General features: G+C 48.5%; 1 protein-coding gene across 2 annotated transcripts in view; it reads right to left on the bottom strand.

Annotated features, from left to right (window-relative positions):
• LOC137546849 (C4b-binding protein alpha chain-like) overlaps positions 1 to 15,721 on the bottom strand; it is an 865,201-nt gene that overhangs the window by 15,068 nt on the left and 834,412 nt on the right. For both annotated transcript variants that reach the window (XM_068269787.1, XM_068269786.1), the window contains exon 17: positions 9,952 to 10,036. In XM_068269787.1, the coding sequence (XP_068125888.1) occupies positions 9,952 to 10,036 (85 nt within the window). The remainder of the gene's footprint in view (positions 1 to 9,951; positions 10,037 to 15,721) is intronic.

The raw sequence follows: 15,721 nt of genomic DNA, 5'->3' as shown, positions 1-15,721 counted from the left end.
GCTGAGGGGGCAGTGGCACCCATGTCTGGCTAAAGTATATGCTGGGGGGGGGGGCAGTAGCACCCATGTCTGGCTAACCTATATGCTGGGGTGGCAGTGGCATCCATGTCTGGCTAACCTATATGCTGGGGGGGGGGCAGTTGTACCCATGTCTGGCTAACCTATATGCTGGGGGGGCAGTGGCACCCATGTCTGGCTAACCTGTATGCTGGGGGGGCAGTGGCACCCATGTCTGGCTAAAGTATATGCTGGGGGGGGGGCAGTGGCACCCATGTCTGGCTAACCTATATGTTGAGGGGGGCAGTGGCACCCATGTCTGGCTAACCTATATGCTGGGGGGCAGTGGCACCCATGTCTGGCTAACCTATATGCTGGGGGGGTAGTGGCACCCATGTCTGGCTAACCTATATTCTGGGGGGAGGGGGGGCAGTGGCACCCATGTCTGGCTAACCTAAATGCTGGGGGGGGGGGCAGTGGCTCCCATATCAGGCTAACCTATATGCTGGGGGGGGGGGCAGTGGCACCCATGTCTTGCTAACCTGTATGCTGGGGGGGGGGGGCAGTGGCACCCACGTCTGGCTAACCTGTATGCTGGGGGGCAGTGGCATCCATGTCTGGCTAACCTATATGCTGGGGGGCAGTGGCACCCATGTCTGGCTAAAGTATATGCTGGGGGGCAGTGGCACCCATGTCTGGCTAGCCTATATGCTGGGGGGGCAGTGGCACCCATGTCTGGCTAACCTATATGCTGGGGTGGCAGAGGCACCCATGTCTGGCTAACATATATGCTGGGGGGGCAGTGGCACCCATGTCTGACTAACCTGTATGGTGGGGGGGCAGTGGCACCCATGTCTGGCTAACCTATATGCTGAGGGGGCAGTGGCACCCATGTCTGGCTAACCTATATGGGGGCACGCAGTGGCACCCATATGGCTAACCTATAGGGGGGGGGGGCAGTGGCACCCATATGGCTAACCTATATGCTGCGGGGGCAGTGGCATCCATATGGCTAACCTATATGCTGAGGGGGGGGGCAGTGGCACCTATATCTGGCTAACCTTTATGCTGGGGAGGCAATGGCACCCATGTCTGGTTAGCATATATGCTGGGGGGCAGTGGCACATGTCTGGTTAACCTATATGCTGGGTGGCAGTGGCACCCATGTCTGGCTAACCTAAATGCTGGGGGGGGGGGCAGTGGCACCCATGTCTGGCTAAAGTATATGCTGGGGGGGGCAGTGGCACCCATGTCTGGCTAACCTATATGCTGGGGGGGGCAGTGGCACCCATGTCTTGCTAAAGTATATGCTGGGGGGGCAGTGGCACCCATGTCTAGCTAACCTATATGCTGGGGTGGCAGTGGCACCCATGTCTGGCTAACCTATATGCTGGGGGGGCAGTGGCACCCATGTCCGGCTAACCTATATGCTGGGGGGCAGTGGCACCCATGTCTGGCTAACCTGTATGCTGGGGGGGCAGTGGCACCCATGTCTGGCTAACCTATATGCTGAGGGGGCAGTGGCACCCATGTCTGGCTAACCTATATGCTGGGGGGGGGGGGGGGGCAGTGGTACCCATGCCTGGCTAACCTATTTGCTGGGGGGGGGGGCAGTGGTACCCATGTCTGGCTAACCTGTATGCTGGGGGAGGCAGTGGCACCCTCGTCTGGCTAAAGTACATGTTGGGGGGGGGGCAGTAGCACCCATGTCTGGCTAACCTACATGCTGGGGTGGCAGTGGCACCCATGTCTGGCTAGCCTATATGCTGGGGGGGGGGGGGGGGCAGTGGTACCCATGCCTGGCTAACCTATTTGCTGGGGGGGGGGGCAGTGGTACCCATGTCTGGCTAACCTGTATGCTGGGGGAGGCAGTGGCACCCTCGTCTGGCTAAAGTATATGCTGGGGGGGGGCAGTGGCACCCATGTCTGGCTAACCTATATGTTGGGGGGGGCAGTGGCACCCATGTCTGGCTAACATATATGCTGGGGGGCATCGGCACCCATGTCTGGCTAACCTATATGCTGGGGGGGTAGTGGCACCCATGTCTGGCTAACCTATATTCTGGGGGGGGGGGGGCAGTGGCACCCATGTCTGGCTAACCTATATGCTGGGGGGCAGTGGCACCCATGTCTGGCTAACCTACATGCTGGGGGGGCAGTGGCTCCCATACCTGGCTAACATATATGCTGGGGGGGCAGTGGCCCCCATGTCTTGCTAACCTGTATGCTGGGGGGGGGGGGGCAGTGGCACCCACATCTGGCTAACCTATATGCTGGGGGGCAGTGGCATCTATTTCTGGTTAACCTATATGCTGGGGTGGCAGTGGCACCCATGTTTGGCTAACCTATATGCTGGGGTGGGCAGTGGCACCCATGTCTGGCTAACCTATATGCTGGGGGGCAGTGGTATCCATGTGTGGCTAACCTATATGCTGGGGGAGGCAGTGGCACCCATGTCTGGCTAAAGTATATGCTGGGGGGCAGTGGCACCCATGTCTGGCTAACCTATATGCTGGGGTGGCAGTGGCACCCATGTCTGGCTAACCTATATGCTGGGGGGGCAGTGGCACCCATGTCTGGCTAACCTATATGCTGGGGGGGGGGGGGCAGTGGCACCCCTGTCTGGCTAACCTATATGCTGGGGGGGGGGGCAGTGGCACCCATGTCTGGCTAAAGTATATGCTGGAGGGGGCAGTGGCACCCATGTCTGGCTAACCTTTATGCTGGGGGGGCAGTGGCACCCATTTCTGGCTAACCTATATGCTGGGGGGGGCAGTGGCACCCATGTCTGGCCAACCCATATGCTGGGGGGGCAGTGGCACCCATGTCTGGCTAACCCATATGCTGGGGGGCAGTAGCACCCATGTCTGGCTAGGAGGGGGCAGTGGCACCCATGTCTGGCTAACCTATATGCTGGAGGGCAGTGGCACCCATGTCTGGCTAACCTATATTCTGGGGTGGCAATGGCCACCCATGTCCGGCTAACCTATATGGGGGGGCAGTGGCAAACATGTCTGGATAACCTATATGCTGGGGGGGGGGGCAGTGGCACCCATATCTGGCTAACCTATATGCTGAGGGGCAGTGGCACCCATATCTGGCTAATGCTGCCCATGTTGCAATTATTTTCTGGTGAAATGCTGCCCACTGTATGATTATTTTCTGGTGAAATGATGCACACATTGCAATTAATTTAAGGTAAATGATGCACACATTGCGATTATTTTATGGTGAAATGATGCCCACATTGCGATTATTTTCTGGTGAAATGATGCCCACATTGTGATTACTTTGTGGTGAAATGATGCCCACTGTATGATTATTTTCTGGTGAAATGATGCCCACATTGCGCTTATTTTCTGGTTAAATGATGCCCACACTGATTATTTTCTGGTGAAATACTGCCCACTTTACTATTAATTTCTGGTGAAATGCTGCACACATTGCGATTATTTGATAGTGAAACATTGCTGCATTACAATTATTTTATGGTAAAACATTGCTGCATTACGATTATTATATAGTGAAACGCTGTCCCATTACAATTATTTTATAGTGAAACACTGCCCCATTACAATTCTTTGGGACCTATGTGGGGGGCTTATCAACATTTTCGCAAGGGGGCCCAGTGATTTTCAGTTATGCCCCTGACTACTACCTAAACTGGGGACACCTATAGACCTGGCTACTTATATTGTACTTAGAGGGATGTGGGAATGTTGGGGTGGAGGGTCCTGGAGGAATATTTGGGTGGGAGGTCTGTGGGGTTGAAAGGTTGTGTGTGTGTGTGGGGGGGGGGGGGGGGGCATACATTTTTTTCTATGGGGCCCAGTCATTTTTAGCTACGCCCCTGTGGGTCACTGACTATCCTTTTAACCCTCTTAAACTGGCCTTTCGGTATGTTATTTTTGACATTAGCAACGTGAAAGCTGTTGTAGTGAAGAATGGAATTTCTATCAGGGGGTTTTACATAAAGATCTGTGGTCAAATGACCATTCTCTTTCACCACCCACGTATCCAAATAATTGATTCTCTCTGGGTTACTCTCAATGGTTAGTTTGATTTCTGGACATGCCCCATGCAGCTGGTCCACAAAGGCTTCTAGTCTTGAACGTGGCCCATCCCACAAACAAAAAAATTGTCGATATATCGACGCCAAAGTAAAGCAGGTTTACAAAAAAAACAATTAGAAAACACAAATGCCTCCTCATAGAGGCCCATAAATAAATTTGCATAGGAAGGGGCCACGTTCGAGGCCATCGCCGTACCTCTCCAGTGCACGTAGAAGGTATCCCCAAAAAGAAAGTAATTGTATCTTAACAAAAGACACAATAATTGGATAAGAAAATTCCTTTGCTCCTTATCGAAATCCGTACAGATCTGCAGGTAATGCTCAATTGCTTCCTATCCCCCATCATGGGGTATGGAAGTATACAAACTATTCATATCCATAGTGACCAATAGTGTCATCACTCAATTTGTCAAAAGTTGAGATAGTTGTTAAAAAATGTTGCGTGTCCCTAAGGTGGGAATCGAGGGTCAGTACAATGGGGTTCAAGATCTTATCTAAAAAAATAACAATATTAGAAAAAATAGACCCCATCCCTGACACTATAGGTCGACCTATAGTGTCAGGAATGGGGTCTATTTTTTCTGATATTGCCATTTTTTTAGTGTCCCTGCAGAGGCACTAAAATAAAAATTAAGGGGCACTATACATGTGACTCCAAGTTTGTTGTCTATTTATAGAAATGCCCCTCTGTGATTGGATATGTAGGTAAAACTACACAGTCTCTTATGCTGGGTATACACGGATCGACTCCCGCCGCGTCCCCGCGCTCCCTGCCACCGTCCGGATCGATTCCCGCTCGTTCCCGCGGGCGCTTCCTTTTCTTCCGCTCGACTCCCCGCTATTGTTCGCTCGCGGGGATTGAGCGGGGAATCGATCCGGCGGGTCATCGGACCTGTCGGAAATGATCAGCTGGGAGCATCAGCGGCTCGATACACAGTACAGAAACGTACCGTGTATCCCCAGCATTAGAGATAGGCTAGCGTCTCACAAATCTACGATCAGGAATAAAAATCTTGAATTATCTGTTTCACACCATTTTACCACCTTTAATCACGGCTTATCTCAATTACGGATGCAGGTGTTGGAGGGAATCCCTATGCTGAGAAGAGGAGGTGATAGACACAAGCAGTTACTCAAAAGAGAGAATTATTGGATAAAGAGATTGGAGACCTTACAGCCCAAAGGTTTAAATCGGGAATATGATTTAACAAGTATATAGTAGAGGGGTGACTTTGTAATGTTTTTGCAATACACCTAGGGATTATTTGACAGGATATGCGGATGGGGCTGCGACCCTCACCTCCCTTGCAGATGTAAATTGTCACTGCGGGGGTTTATTAGCCTGCAGTGCTTGTGGTTTGAGTAGATTTCATTACGCCATGTTTGAGTAGCTGCTTGTGAGGTGAGGGTGGCTTCACCCGTTTGCGTGGATTGAATGCCGGCATGTTGCCCACCTATAATATGCTGGCGCGTGTGGAGCAACTGTGTGGAGCGACTTTCGCTCCTGCTGTGATCGCTTAGACCATTATTATTATTATTTATGGCAGGACTGTCCTGCAGTATTTCTTTATGGTGTTTATGAGCGGACGTTGCCGCTCGCTTTTCTATTGGTCGGCGTTTCCTAGGGGGGCGTGAGCAGCTCCCTGTGCCGTGCAGAAACTTTCAGGCGGACGCTGTAGGCGTGCCTGTGATTGGTCGGCGGCGGCTTCAGTCCGCTGCATGCATACACTGTCTGTAGTCTTCAAGCGGACGCTGGAGGTGCGTCTGTGATTGGCTAGCGGCTTCAGGGGAAGGAGAATGAGCCGAGCGGACGTTGTCGGCTGTGTAGCAATTGGCTGACCCCACTGCATACTGAATTACACAATGAGAGACGGAACTCCGGTGTTTAAATACAAAGGAGTAAGTCTGAATGTTAATGGATGATTTGGGCTCTTCTACCCATACCTCTGGCTTAACTACAGGGTTGCAATTTTAGTTTTCTTATGTGTATTTGTAACATTTTTCTATTGCACTTTTCTATTGTATGTTGAAGGAAGGCCTGTTGGATGTAATAACTTATGAATATGTATGTATGCATATGTGAAGTTTTTACATAGTCTTCCATCAGGTCCTCTCTTGTGTGTTAAATAGCAGGACTGTTGAGAGGGAAGTTAGAGTGTGTGCCTGAACTATCAGAAGAAAGAGCTGTACTCTGAAACGCCGTGCGTCATGGTGACCCGGCTCACACTTGCTATTGTCTGTCCTGGATTTTAAAGAGCCTTAATAAATTACTACTTTTTAGATGGTACTTTTTAGGCGGATCCTGATATCCTATTCTGTTATATAAAAAAATGCATTAAAGGAGTACTGTAGGAGGGTAGGGGTAAAAAAAAAATTGAACTTACCTGGGGCTTCTAATGGTCCCCCGCAGACGGCCTGTGGTCACGCAGCCACTCACCGATGTTCAGGTCCCGCCTCTGGTTTACTTCCGGAATTTCCGACTTTAAAGTCGGAAAACCACTGCGCCTTCGGCAGAGAACGCAGCACCAGTGAGTGGCTGTGCGGGCACAGGACGTCTGCGGGGGACCATTAGAAGCCCAGGTAAGTTCAACTCATTTTCACCCTACCCCCCTACAGTAGTCCTTTAATAAAACATTATTTCATTATCTATTGACATACACAACAGAATAGTTCATTATAAAACTATAGGAGCTCAGAGTTTTATTTATTACAAAATGCACAGTACCAAAAGACAAACTGAAATAGTTAAAACATTCCCCCAATAAAATCAAAGGTGGTTGAATGCAGCAGTTTGATTCCACAAGGTTTAAATGAACATTTAACTTTTGTTGCCAGCTGATTTGTCCTAAACGCGAACATCTACTTCCAAACAGTTTTTAGACATTTTGTACTCATTAGGTTCACTTAGGATTTTTGACAAGAAAACCTACATGAAATAGGACATATTATTATATATTGTTTTTTCTGTAACGAATTGGGCTTGAACACTGAAACAAAATGTTGTAATTTTTCTGGAGATATAACAACATTTTTGAGTGAAATATGTTAATAAATAGTGTAATAAAAAATAAACCATTACATTAACGGACAAAAATGTTAATGTTTGTAAAAAAGCCCTTGTTCTGCTGAATCCAACGATATCAGATATGTACTGGTATCCTACTATTCCTGTTTTGGTATAGGTGCAGTAGTACAGGTAGCCAGATATAGGTGCAGTCAGTATAGGTATCCTGGAATAGGTACGCGAGTACAGGTAGCCAGATACAGGTGCAGCAAGTATAGGTAGTCAAGAATAGATGCCCCCAGTACAGGTAGATAGGTATAGGTGCAGCCAGTACAGATAGCCAGGAATAGGTGCCCCAGTATAGGTAGCAGGTATAGGTACCCAAATCTGGGTAGTAGGTATAGGTACTCCCAGTATAGATAGTAGGTATAGGTAGAAGGTATAGCTAAAGGAGCTCCCAGTATAGGTAGCAGGTATGGGTACCACTGTGGGAGGGGGGCCAACATCTTCCTCCCTCCCTTCACATAGGCTCCCCCCTCCTGTGGCCTCCCTGCCTGGCACGCAGTTGTGCGGGTTGTAATTACTCACCCGATCGCTCACTCCATGCAGTGTCCCCTGCGGCTGCAGGCACCTCTCTGCTCTCCTAATCCTGTAAGACGCGTATATAATCATACGTAATACAGGAAAGAGGGGAGAGAGAAGAAGCGGCTGCGACTTGCGACATTCGGCATGGAGCGAGTGATCGGTGAGTAATTACCCGCTGCACCGCTTCTCAAGGCAGGGAGGCAGAGGGAGGAATAATGTTGGCACCTCTACCCGCTGCTTCCGGGGGAGACAATTTGCCAACAATGTGTGGCATATGTTGTTGGCAGTTAAAGCCCTACCCAAGCAATATGTACCTGGTACGCTCAGTGTCAAGCGCCGCCCCGAGCCACTGATTCACCAGTAGATTCTGACGTCACCCTCTTGGGGACGTCTCACAGTCTCGTCTCTACGTCTCGCCTGTGAGACGTCCCCGAGAGGGTGATGTTCGAATCTAACGGCGAATCAGCGGCTCGGGGCGGCGCTTGACACTGAGCGTGCGCTCGGCGGTGGGGCGGCTCAGGAAGTGCGGTAAGCCTGTTCCTTCTTACCTGTACATGTATTTAAACTAGCAGGTGCTTCTGCGAAACGGCTGTCAGGTCTCCACTGTATTATTTTCTGGAATTCTTGGGGATGTAATAAAGGTGTGATTGAAGCATTACTTCTGTCTGGTGCCCGGACTTCATTACTTCTGTTCTGATATATAATACCTTTGGTTTTATTAGGGGGCGAATGTTTAACTGTTGTTACTGTTGAAACTCTTGGTACCGTATATACTCGTGTATAAGCCGACCCGTGTATAAGCCGACCCCCCAACTTTTGCCCAAAAAACTTGGGAAAAATGATTGACTCGTGTATAAGCCAAGGAGGGGATGCAAAGGTCTAAGGTCATTGTTCCATTTGCCATACACTACACAACAAGCACCCAATCCAGCATATGTGGCGTGGTTTAGGAGGATATGCGGCCATGACTGTGCCCCTGCTCCCCTTCCAAAGCAAAATGGAAATTATAGTTGTGTGCGTCTCGGCCAAAGTATCCCACTCTTCTACATAGTGCTGTGTGATTAGGGCACATATGTAGCCAACTAGCCATGCCTGTGTCCCCATCCCCTCTCCAGGGCAGAGCAGTATGTAAAAAAAACATGCATTTTAGCCAGAGTATCCCCCTCTACACAATGATGAATGTATGGGGCACATATGCAGCCATGACTGTCCTGTCCCCTCTGCAAAGCAGAGCAGTAGGTATGTAAATAAATCATGCATTCTAGCCAGAGTATCCCCCTCTACACGATGATTAATCAACAGGGCACATATGTAGCCATGAGGGTTTCCCCTGCCCCCCTCCTGAGCGGAGTAGTATTTAAATGACAGCGGTGTCCCCCGAGTGCCTTCCCTGCATACGTACTGTGGTTTAGCCGCACTGACAGTGTCGGCTGTGTCTCCCCCTTCCCCCGTCAGAGCGGAGCGGCATGTAAATATCAGCAGTGTGCTGATCCGAATGCCGCTCTCGCTGTGTGCAAAGTTAAAAGCAGCGGTGCGGGCTTTCTCCACGTACTTTCTAAAGTCCGTCCGTGCTGCGGGGATTCCTCTATAGCAGGTCTGATGCCGGCTCATCTCTATGACAGAAGCGTCCCTAGATGGCATCATAGAGATGAGCCGGCATCAGACCTGCTATAGAGGAATCCCCGCAGCACGGATGGACTTTAGAAAGTAAGTGGAGAAAGCCCGCACCGCTGCTTTTAACTTTGCACACAGCGAGAGCGGCATTCGGATCAGCACACTGCTGATATTTACATGCCGCTCCGCTCTGACGGGGGAAGGGGGAGACACAGCCGACACTGTCAGTGCGGCTAAACCACAGTACGTATGCAGGGGAGGCACTCGGGGGACACCGCTGTCATTTAAATCTACTCCGCTCAGGAGGGGGGCAGGGGAAACCCTCATGGCTACATATGTGCCCTGTTGATTAATCATCGTGTAGAGGGGATACTGCAGAAGGGACATTGGCATGGTGCCCCGTGTATAAGCCGACCCCCCACTTTTGGACCACTTTTTTGGTCCAAAAAATTCGGCTTATACACGAGTATATACGGTACTTTTATTTTGTAATAAATAAAGCTTATGTCATAAATAGTTCTGTAGCTCCCTTCTTACTTGCAAGTGTTGCATTACTTTTGTACTAAGGTCCCATATATGGCAACATTTATCCAGAAAAATAAAATAATCAGAAGGAAAAAACATACTATGATAGTATACAACAGTTAGATTTAAAGGTACATGTTAGAAGTAATCTTACCCTTTTGTTCGGTTTTGTCCAAAGTGCTTGTAAACCAAATAGCCAATGCCAATGCCAAGCAAAATTATCACTCCAGCAATTATTCCTAAAGTAAATTAAAAATGTAAAATTATGTTTAAAGTACAAAATATGCATGCAATAGTAAGTATTGTAATAAAATCATTACATAAATACAGTTTTCGCCAGATCTGACCAGACAGCTGACTACTCATAATGTAAAAAAGGGAAGTTGTTACAGAGTACCCAGTGATGTCATAAGAAAACAAGGATCACTAGAATTTCTGTAAAGAGCCCAATAATTTGCAAACTGTAAGCATTTTGATGTTTGAAAATGTAAACTATCTAGTGATGGTATATAGTGTAAATGCAAGCAGGGCTGGTTCTAGCTACAATGGGGCCCTGGGGCAAAAGTAACCTGGGGGCCCCCCTGATGCCTCCCTCCTAACCAAATCACCCCAGAGCCCCTAAGCCAGCTGCCAGGCTTGATGCAATCTCCCCCACCCCCGGTCACACAACATCATTAGCTGTCCATCGTATGTCTTCTAAAAGCATTTTTGGGGGTTTCCATTATTCACCTCATCTTTTTCCTATGAGAGTAAACACACAGCATTCCCTGCTCTCATGGATCACAATACTTAGAGGGGTGGAGGGGCACTTTGGGGTGCCCCCACAGGATCTAGGGCCCTAGGGCAATTGCCCCTTTTGCCTCTATGGAAGCGCCAGCCCTGAATACAGGCTGAAGTTAAAATTCAGGTCTTCTAAAGGTAGCCATACATCTAGCGATGTATGGGCAGATTCGACCAAGAGATGAATCTTTTAATACAATATTTGAGCAATCTGGCTGAACTCTACTACCACCTTAATTAGTGCCAGGGTTGCCAACCGTCCGTAAAAGTACGGGCAGTCCGTACTACAGACAGGGAATTTCCCCTGTCCGTACTTGTCCGTACTTCTAAGAAGGCGTCCGTCTAAATGTAAACAGCCGCGATAACAGCAGCTACACACAGCACACGGCAGATCAGTAAGAACCCCCAGGCTTCTATCTCCTTATTCCCTCCCTCCAATCAGCAGTGCTCTTTGTGGTGCTTCTGCCTCTCTCCAGCCAATGAGAGAGAGCCAGAGAAAAGCAGCCGAGAGAGCCCGCCCCCCACACTCCCGTTCAGAGCAGTGCACCACGTGGGTCCAGAACTTCAGGAGTGATATCCATCATGGTCCCAGTCAGGTCAGAGAGGCTGATTAAAGGCTGATTCACTCTCCGTCCTCAGTTGCTCTCCCCCAGACAGCAGCAGCAGGTAACCAGCAGCACTACTATACATTATAAAGATTAGGGAAAACTAGCTCCTTGCCACATGGATGGGTGGAGTGGGGGAACGGACAGACAGCATGAGAGGTGGTAGAGCTCAGCTATGCACAGTTGTGTTTACATTCAGATTGGGAGCAGATGAGAGACAAGCAGTGCAGGCTCAGTGACATGCTGTGTCTGAAGCAGCATGCTATGTCTCTGGAACTGAACTTGCACAAAGTGCACAGCTGTGCAGTCACATCACCTCTCCTGCTGCTGTGTCTGTCTCCCCCCAGCTAGATGTGGCAAGCAGTTACCCTCTATGAGCTGCAAAGGCTGGGATTTGAGTGCCTGTATCTGATCCTCCTGATCATAGTGTTGTGGTCCTAATACAATCACACTGCTGAAAACAGTGGGACATTATTGAATACACCTGTCTTAGTTTTTGCAGTTGTCTCACCGTTTGTGCCCCATTCCAATGCAAAATCATCCCCCTTACTATTTTTCTCGCTTTTCCTCCTCTCTGTCCCATGTGCTATCATCCACCCCTCCTCTCTCCCTCCATATAGCTTCTTGTGGTCACTGTGTGTGACAGACCACTGCAGGGCAGCATTGTGTGTGTCACAGACCACTGCAGGGCAGCATTGTGTGTGGCAGACCTCTGCAGGGCAGCATTGTGTGTGGCAGACCTCTGCGGGGCAGCATTGTGTGTGGCGGACCTCTGCAGGGCAGAATTGTGTGTGGCAGACCTCTGCGGGGCAGCATTGCGTGTGTGGCGGACCTCTGCGGGGCAGCATTGCGTGTGGCGGACCTCTGCGGGGCAGCATTGCGTGTGGCGGACCTCTGCGGGGCAGCATTGCGTGTGGCGGACCTCTGCGGGGCAGCATTGCGTGTGGCGGACCTCTGCGGGGCAGCATTGTGTGTGGCAGACCTCTGCGGGGCAGCATTGTGTAAGTGGCAGACCTCTGCGGGGCAGCATTGTGTAAGTGGCAGACCTCTGCAGGACAGCACTGTGTGTCAGTTCAGTGGGACTGTGTTTCACATGAGCCTTATGCAGTAATCACCTGCTTCAGCTATGTTTATTTCCTCCCAAAATTAACAAGTTTCCTAAAAAAAAAGCCCGCTAATGACTCCGCCCCCTGACTCCACCCCCTGTCCGTCCAAACCTTGGGGTGTCCAGATTTTTTGACCATTTTGTCCAGGAAAAATAAGAAATTGAGTTGGCAACCCTGATTAGTGCTACCCACACTTCCATTCAGGAGGATCGACCATGTAAGAGCAAAAAGGTTCAGTATTTATAATGATTATACATGATCTCTCATAGGTATAGAAAAATACAAATACAGTTTTATTGAAGGATTGTACATAACTAGGCAGACCAACCAATTTAAAATGATCAAAACATGGCCATACATGAGCGCTCAGTAATACTTGTCACCACACATCAAACACCCCTTCTGGTACCGGTACCAATATCTCCAGATTTTCTGAGAGGGGGAGAGAGCTAATGCAGTCACTAGCAAGTATGATGGAACTTCAGCATATAAGCTAGGAACAAACATGTGCCGGCATGTTATGGTCTCACCACCCACGTGACTCCTCCAATGTTCATCCGGATCTAAACTCTTCCAGGGCAGCCCACTGCAGGCTATTGTCTCACAGCATCACCAGCACCTCATGGCGGTAAGCATGTTAGCTCGACCAGTCTTTCATATTAATGCCCCTGTCGGGGAGCAGCCGCTACACCACCTGTCCATGCTGCCACAGCTTCCGCTGATCCAGAGCGGAATTTGCTAGCCCCCCTATTCCTGCATATCGCAGAAACCCAACAGTGGTTAGCAGATCATGTTTCCAGACCTGTGTCCACCACTACCGTATCTACATTTTTAGGTCCCAAACGGTTGGGCAGCTATCCCTGTCTCTCGTGTAGTTAAATTTTGCAGTGTAGTTAGGGGCCAATCATTTAAAAATTCTACAGGTGATGCTCAATTTGAAATAAAGTTGTTGTTTTTTTTTACATGCCAGAGTACATATATTTATGCTTTATTTTGTCCTGGCAACCTTATGTATATTGGCGAGACCACGCAAAAAATACGCGATAGATTTGCGCAGCATAAATATTCTGTACGTTCCCCTGGAAATTCCCTGAGTTACCAGTGGCTAGACACTGTAGGGACCTTAGACATGTGGACTCTGACCAGAGATTCATGGTCATAGACCACATTCCAAGGTCTCGCAGAGGAGGTGATCGTATCACCAAATTGAAACAAAAAAAGGTCTACTGGATTCACCGTCTGGGACCAAAAGGGTTAAATAAGGACTTTGATTTGCATTTATTTCTGTAATTGTGTTTTTTCCAGATCTGAAATGTGATGTACTACACTGATATGGATTGCTCGATTATGCGTCTTGCATTCATGCTGACATCTGTCAGATAAGTGACTGTGTCTTTAAGGGGATTTTCCCATCTATGTTTGCATATGTAACTTTGTTTCCATGGTTACCATGATGTCACTTCCGGGTCCGGAAGCTATAAATTGTTTATTTTGCCATTTTGGGTTAGCTTGAAAAAGGGTGAGATTCACCTGAAACTGTTGCCATTAGCTGTATTATTGGAAACGTTGAGCTCAATAAGAAAACAGTGTGCCGCAACCTATATGTATATATACACACACACATTAGCGTATATATATATATATATATATATATATATATATATATATATATATATTTAAATAATAGAAGGTTGCGGCACACTGCTCTTTTATTGAGCTTAATGTTTCCAGCAATACAGCTAATGGCAACAGTTTCGGGTGAACCTCACCCTTTTTCGAGCTAACCCAAAATTGCAAAAGAAACAATTTATAGCTTCCGAACCCGGAAGTGACATCATGGTAACCATGGAAACATGGATGCACATCCAGGGCACGAAGCTTCCTTTCCATCACATCCCAAAGATGTTCTATTGGGTTGAGATCTGGTGACTGTGGGGGCCATTTTAGTACAGTGAACTAATTGTCATGTTCAAGAAACCAATTTGAAATGATTCAAGCTTTGTGACATGGTGCATTATCCTGCTGGAAGTAGCCATCAGAGGATGGGTACATGGTGGTCATGAAGGGATGGACATGGTCAGAAACAATGCTCAGGTAGCCCGTGGCATTTAAACGATGCCCAATTGGCGCTAAGGGGAATAAAGTGTGCCAAGAAAACATCCCCCACACCATAACACTAGCACCACCAGCCTGCACAGTGGTAACAAAGCATGATGGATCCATGTTCCCAATCTGTTTACACCAAATTCTGACTCTACCATTTTAATGTCTCAACAGAAATTGAGACTCATCAGACCAGGCAACATTTTTCCAGTCTTCAACTGTCCAATTTTGGTGAGCTTATGCAAATTGTAGCCTCTTTTTCCTATTTGTAGTGGAGATGAGTGGTACCCGATGGGGTCTTCTGCTGTTGTAGCCCATCTGCCTCGAAGGTTGTGCATGTTGTGGCTTCAAAAATGCTTTACTGCATACCTCGGTTGTAACGAGTGGTTATTTCAGTCAAGGTTGCTCTTCTATCAGCTTGAATAAGTCGGTCCATTCTCTTCTGACCTCTAGCATCAACAAGGCATTTTTGCCCACAGGACTGCCGCATACTGTATGTTTTTCCCTTTTCACACCATTCTTTGTAAACCCTAGAAATGGTTGTGCGTAAAAACCCCAGTAACTGAGCAGATTGTGAAATACTCAGACCGGCCTGTCTAGCACCAACAACCATGCCACGCTCAAGTCAAAATTGCTTAAATCACCTTTCTTTCCCATTCTGACACTCAGTTTGGAGTTCAGGAGATTGCCTTGACCAGGACCATACCCCTAAATGCATTGAAGCAACTGCCACGTGATTGGTTGATTAAATAATTGCATTAATGAGAATCTGAATAGGTGTTCCTAATAATCCTTTACACACACAAACACATCACTTCCTGGTTAGCGACCATGTTTTTTGTTTGTAAACACTGCCTAAGACTGGCAATTAAAAGACAGGATCGCGGCGGGGAGCGGCTAAAACAGCAAAGAGGGATCCAGGAGATAACAGTGACTCGATTGGTATGTTTTTTATTGTACAAATCGAACAGTACAGATTCTCTTTAAAGAGAACCTGTAACAAAAAAAAGTTCCCCTGGGGGGTACTCACCTCGGGAGGGGGAAGCCTCAGGGTCCCAATGAAGCTTCCCCCACTCCTGTAGCTGCAGGCAGTCTAGCGCTGGGTCCCCCAAAGAGTCCTGGAATCCGCCCTCGACAAGCCTAATAAGCGCTGATTTATTTACCTCTCCTGGCCCCAGCGGGGGCGCTGTTGCAGGCTCTCCGCACGGAGATAGGCGAAAATAGCCGATCTCCGTCGGGTCCGACTTTCGCCTGCGCAGTAGAGCGGCCCGACGGAGATCGGCTATTTTCGCCTATCTCCATGCAGAGAGCAAAGACCGCGCCTGCGCTG

Source organism: Hyperolius riggenbachi, chromosome 2 (assembly GCF_040937935.1).
Source record: "Hyperolius riggenbachi isolate aHypRig1 chromosome 2, aHypRig1.pri, whole genome shotgun sequence".
NCBI classification, from domain to species: domain Eukaryota; kingdom Metazoa; phylum Chordata; class Amphibia; order Anura; family Hyperoliidae; genus Hyperolius; species Hyperolius riggenbachi.
This window is presented reverse-complemented; position numbering and strand designations above follow the sequence as displayed.